At 46.6% G+C, this 4,444-nt stretch overlaps 1 protein-coding gene across 1 annotated transcript in view; it reads right to left on the reverse strand.

Annotated features, from left to right (window-relative positions):
• Positions 1-1,129: 1,129 nt before the first annotated feature.
• BACH2 (BACH transcriptional regulator 2) overlaps positions 1,130-4,444 on the reverse strand; it is an 85,035-nt gene continuing 81,720 nt past the window's right edge. The window contains exon 5 of the mRNA XM_007466262.1: positions 1,130-1,612. Coding sequence (XP_007466324.1) covers positions 1,130-1,612 — 483 coding nt within the window. The remainder of the gene's footprint in view (positions 1,613-4,444) is intronic.

Here is a 4,444-nt window from a genome sequence, read left to right on the forward strand (position 1 = left end):
CTTTTGAGTGACGTCCAAACTGTTTCCCCACTTAGGAATCTGAACATCCAGCATCAACTCTGAACTCTCTGCATTTAAACTTTGCTTAGGAAAAGGTGGGGAGGAGGTGAAATATAAAAATATTCAAGCAGATTATTGTCTACATCCTAGGATGAATTCATTATTTGGCAAGATTGTTTTTCCTACGTAATTATCACCTGAGCGCTTTTTAAATTAGCTAACTGTTTTACTTTTTAAACTAAAAGCAAAGAATATACAGTTTACTTGAGTTATACTGAAGTGACAACTTCATTTAAGAAAATAGGTTTGACCCAAAACTCAGTGCAAGTGGCAAAGTTGACCTTGACTGTACAGTATCTGCAAGAAAAAAACCAAACCCACAATACTCAACTGGCACCATCTGATGGTGCCCAAACCAAACCAAACAAACAAAAAAAGGTCTGAAATAAAACCTCAAAGAAAGCATCCAACATTGAATTCTGTCCATAAATAAGCACAACTTGAAAGTGAACCGTGAAGCAAGAAAAATGACCACCTTAACAATCACAAACTAGTTCTAGCGTCAGAGACAAAAGAAGAGGAATGTTGAAACCTGTTTATAAACGAGAAACGAAGTTTCCAGTTTTAGGATGAGAAAATTGAGGCATGCAGGACTTTTGCATATGGAGAGAGATATATATTTTATATATATATTATATATAATATGTACAGTCTAGCTATAAAACTTTGATGTGTATAGAAGCTGTCTTCAATGAAAAAAATTGAACATTCAGAAGAAATTCCTGAGATAGGGTTTGTGACATGGGCCACTGAGAAAAAAAATCCGTGGTTGGGTCCTAGAGGTGTTATAGTCTATCCCTGTTAAGACTGAAATGAACCCACAGACAGACAGCATCATCACTGTCGTCTTTCCTTGCCTGAGCAAGGGGTAGCACCATCGTGAAGGTAACTATATATCGCTCCTGCTTGAAGGGAGGAGAGAATACTTGGAAACAGTATTGCTGCTAAGACTGCTGTAGTGTGCACCAAATTCCTTCTTGGTTCTTCCAGACGACAGACAAACGGCACCGCAGGCTGACCCATGGACACCTGGGTGGGAGAGGGTTGAGAATTAGGAGGCAGGCCGTCACTAGGTGTAATCTTTCCTGGGCTGTTCATCAGTTGTACACTTATCAGTCATTTCCTGGCAGAAGTCCACGGTCACCGTTTGGCTCCTGGGTTCCAGAGGAGGTCCTCTGTCTGAGAAGGTTCCTGGGTCAGTGCCTTCCAGCCTCCGAGCAGAAGTACAGTTCTCTGAGGCGCTGCTGGGCGCCCATGGGGGCCCGGGGGCCGCTGTGCCCTGCTCCAAGCAGCAGGGCACGCTTTCCTCCACTGCACACTGGGGGGCGGCAAGGTTCTGCTCCACGCCCAAGGGCACGGGGTTCATACCGGAGGCTGTGGGGAGACCCACGGGTCTGAGGACAGGGCAGTACCGATGCAGGGCCTGGATCTGCTCCGGGCTCTGGATATCTCGGCAGACTTCCTGGGAAAGGCAGGAGAAGTTGTCCAGCAGTTCCCCCATGCACGCTTTCAGCTGATTCCTCTCTGACAACAGCTTCTCTTTCTCACACACCTGAATAGAAGAAAGAGAAAAGGCCTGATCCAGCCTGAATGGGAGGATCCAGCATCTTGTTTTCTGGAGCTTTTCTTTTCTTTTCTTTTTAAAAAAATTTTAACAGGTTTATTGAGGTTTAATTTACATGCCATAAAATTCATTAATTTCAAGTATGAAACAATCAATGATTTGTAGTCAATTTATAAAGTTGTGTAACCATCCTATGATACAATTTTAGAACAGTCCCATCACCCCAAGAATCTCTTTCACTTCCACTGCAGTCACTCCCCATGCCTACCCCCCGCCTCAGGCAACCACTCACCTGCATTCTATCTCTATAGATCTACCTTCTCTGGAATTTCATATAAATGGAATCATACAAGCCCACTTCATTATTTTTTTCTATTCTTTTTCAAATTCTTTTCCCATTTAGGTTATTACAGAATATTGAGCAGAGTTCCCTGTGCTATACGGTAGGTTCCGGGGTTTTTCCAGCTTTGGTTTTTGCATCCTACATTATAGTGTAACTCATAAATGACTAGGTCAGGATCTAGAAACTTAAAAGATGAGAGCCTGGACACATACTTCGGCCAAGTCTCCCATCTGAGCAGCCCATCCAGATGTGCCACTGACCCTGACACCTTCCCTGTGGTAGCTTCTTTTCATGCCTCTCTGAGGCCCAGCCGATTGACCAGCAAAATCACTACCAACCAGAAAACTGCAGAGAATCAAGGTTCCAGTTTCCTGGAATTTGGGGTTTGCAGAGAATCCATTGGAAAACTCTCAGTCCTAAACCCTGTAGTTGAAAATCTCCCCCAAATGCATTAGGTTGCGATTTCTGAAGGTCAAAAAACAGTCCATCAGTTCCAACTATATGACATTCTGTAAAAGGGCAAACCCATAGAGATAGTAAAAAGATCAGTGTTTGCTAAGGGGTGGGGTGGGGGAGGGAGGGATGAAGAGCTGAAGCACAGAGGATTTTTAGATGAAGCTACTCTATGTCACTGTCATGGTGGATACATGCCATTCATTATACATTTGTCCAAACCCATAGAACATACAACACCAAGAGTGAACCCTAAGGTAAATTATGGACTTGGAGTGATTATGATGTGTCATTATAACTTCATCAGTTGTAACAAACGTACCACTCTGGGGAGGCTGTGAGTGTGCAGAGGTAGAGGGCAGGTGGGAACTATGTATTTTCCCTTCAATTTTGCTGTGAACCTAAAACTTCTCTGAAAAAAAGCAAGTCTATTTAGAAAAAAGACAATGAAAATTGCAAAAAAAAAAATCAACCATCAGCAGTTTCACATGATTCAATCCTACACTTCCGTGGTGGCGCAGTGGTTAAGAATCCATCCACCTGCCAATGCAGGGGACACGGGTTCGAGCCCTGGTCCAGGAAAATCCCACCTGCAGCGGAGCAACTAAGCCCGTGCACCGCAACTACTGAGCCTGTTCTCTAGAGCCCGTGCACCACAACCACTGAAGCCCGTGCGCCTAGGGCCCGTGCTCTGCAACAAGAGAAGCCACCGCAACGAGAAGCCCACGCACCGCAACGAAGAGTAGCTCCCGCTTGCCGCAACTAGTGAAAAGCCCGCGCGCAGCAACGAAGACCCAACGCAGCCAAAAATAAAAATAAATAAATTTATTTTTTAAAAAATCCTATATCAGTAGGCTCTCTGGCCTCTGTAGCTGATGGACTGAACACAACGGCACAGGTGGCTGAGGACTGTGCCGTGAGTCCCAAGACCAGTTCTCTCTGGACACAGGAAGCAGGGACAGAGGTGAGAAGGCTGAGCCCTAGAGTACCAGCCCAGGGTCCTGAGATATTCTCCTTAGAGAAAACCCCACATAAGCTCTTGTGTTACTAAAATTCATCACCCCATCAGAGAGGTGAATTTAGCCACCACAGAGGAGAATGATGAAGGTTTTCCCATAACTAGCTGTGTGAGGAGAGAAAAAGAGGACGCTCCGTGATGTGCACGCAGTGGAATGGATGGAGAAACGGGACATCTGAAGCGCTGTGGAGTGATCCCTCACCCTTTGCAAAGGTGCGCAGGAGAGATAAGAGGATGCGAGACGATGGGAAAAAGAGCGGGGGAGAGGGAGAGAGAGAGAGAGAGAGAAGCAAACATACCAGTGGGTCTCCTACATGGGAGGTGCACGTGCCGAAAGACGAATGCAATCTGGCAGGCAGTGTGGACATGTGTGTCGGAGACAGAGATTTACACGGGGAAAGGGCACCTGCTAAAATATTTATAAATTTATCAAGAAAACATGTTTTAAAAATGAAAAATAAACAGATGTACAAGTGCAACTCGAGAGGAATACATTTCGCAAGTTTGCAAAAGCAGAGTGAGCGGCGTGCTGGAGACCGCGTGGGTGCGGGCGGGAGTGAGTGGGCGCGGGAACCGGGCCTCTCGGGGCGGGACCAGACTGCCCCCGCCCACCGGGAAAGGGCGCCACTCCCCAGAGCGGGGGCGGGTGTGGAGTAAAACACATCCGGAGGGCTGGTGAAGAGAAGAAATCTTACACTCGTGGCTGTGCAGCTTGGACCTCCTTACCTGGACCTGCAAGTCTGCAAAATGGGAGGCAACACCAGCCCCAGGAGGGATTGCGGTTTCCATTCTGCCACATCATCCTGGCCAAGCCACCCACCCCGCCACGTCCACTGATCTACGAAAGGTCCTGGGCCACTTTCTAGGGGGAAGAAGATGAAATGCTGCACGTGACAGGGTTTTGGCTCTCTGCAGGAAAGGCAGTATAAATCAAGGCCTCGGTTAAGAACAGGATGCTCTAAGTCACAGGTGTACATCGACGAGCACGCGACACTCTCGTTCAGCA

The sequence above is a fragment of the Lipotes vexillifer genome, unplaced genomic scaffold (assembly GCF_000442215.2).
Source record: "Lipotes vexillifer unplaced genomic scaffold, Lipotes_vexillifer_v1.1 scaffold1242, whole genome shotgun sequence".
Taxonomy (NCBI): domain Eukaryota; kingdom Metazoa; phylum Chordata; class Mammalia; order Artiodactyla; family Lipotidae; genus Lipotes; species Lipotes vexillifer.